Source organism: Talpa europaea (genome assembly GCF_964194135.1).
Source record: "Talpa europaea genome assembly, chromosome: 2".
Taxonomy (NCBI): Eukaryota; Metazoa; Chordata; class Mammalia; order Eulipotyphla; family Talpidae; genus Talpa; species Talpa europaea.
Window position 1 is genome coordinate 139,862,266 of NC_140068.1, and position 1,084 is coordinate 139,863,349.

Consider the following 1,084-nt stretch of genomic DNA (forward strand, 5'->3'; position numbering starts at 1 on the left):
ATACTGCGATAAAATACACTTCTAATGGAAAAAATAACCAAGACACAGTGTACATGGTTTGTTACCTATGAAGAGAGCGTGAAAATTAACTGCACTAGGTGGACATGTACCTGTTTTGTCTGTGAATACAGTGATTTCCAATAAAGCTTTCTTCCCTAGTATAGTGGTGAGTGTGACTATTACAGGGAAAACAGATGTTAGATCATGTCAACATCATAACCTATTACAACAGTTAAAAGGAACATGCTTAGGGTCCACCTGTCTTTTCTTTTTTTTTTTTTTTTTTGAAAAGCACTCATAGCATTTAATGAACCTTCCTCCAAGTGGCTTCAAGCTACCAAGACACAGGCCCCTCCCACACCCTTAATCTTCTCCTCAGCTCTTCTACTGAAGAATTTGGCCTTGACGATCACAGGCTGCTTTGGAAGCTTTCCCTTCCCCAGAACTTTGTAGTAGCCCGCTCGCACCACATCAATGATGGGAGCAGCTCCGGTCTTATTTTTGGCAGCATTTACCCGAGTCTGCTCAGTGACCAAGGTCCACAGTTTATCAAGGTTGACAGTTGGGCAGAAGCTCTGATTCCTCTTTAAGTGGTAATGCCTCATACCAACTTTCCCAAAGTAACCTGGGTGATATTTGTCAAAGTTGATCCTGTGATGATGCAGGCCACCAGCATTACCTCGGCCTCCAGGGTGCTTCCGGTGCTTTCCGATGCGGCCGTGGCCGTGGCTCACGTGGCCCCGAAGTTTCCGGGTCTTCCTCAGTCTGGATGGCATGTTGGCGGCGCAGACGAAAGAGCCACCTGTCTTTTCATAGTCTTTTTATGTTTCCCAAAACAACCAAACAGAGCTAGCAAGTTCTTCTCATCAATGGTCATGAAGTTACTAAGAACGATTTTTGTCTTATTTGGGGAGCTCAGCATCCCATGGTATGTAAAATAAAAAATTTTCATCTTCTCACAGAGAGATGCCTCTGACACAAAATGAACAATTGTAGAAACCACAGTTGGGAACCTCTCTGGTGGTACAAGGGGTTAAGCACCACACTATGAAGAAATCCGCAGCCTCTGCAGCATGAGTTTGAT

At 44.3% G+C, this 1,084-nt stretch overlaps 1 protein-coding gene across 1 annotated transcript; it reads right to left on the bottom strand.

Annotated features, from left to right (window-relative positions):
- Positions 1-273: 273 nt before the first annotated feature.
- Positions 274-781, bottom strand: LOC311167297 (large ribosomal subunit protein uL15). Its single transcript, XM_084228174.1, has one exon. It carries the CDS (start codon positions 774-776, stop codon positions 330-332), a length of 447 nt encoding a protein of 148 aa, XP_084084300.1. The 5' UTR covers positions 777-781; the 3' UTR covers positions 274-329.
- Between the last annotated feature and the right edge of the window lie 303 nt (positions 782-1,084).

Coding starts and splice junctions, on each gene's coding strand:
- LOC311167297 (XM_084228174.1), bottom strand. CDS start 776: ATGCCATCCAGACTGAGGAAGACCCGGAAACTTCGGGGCCACGTGAGC.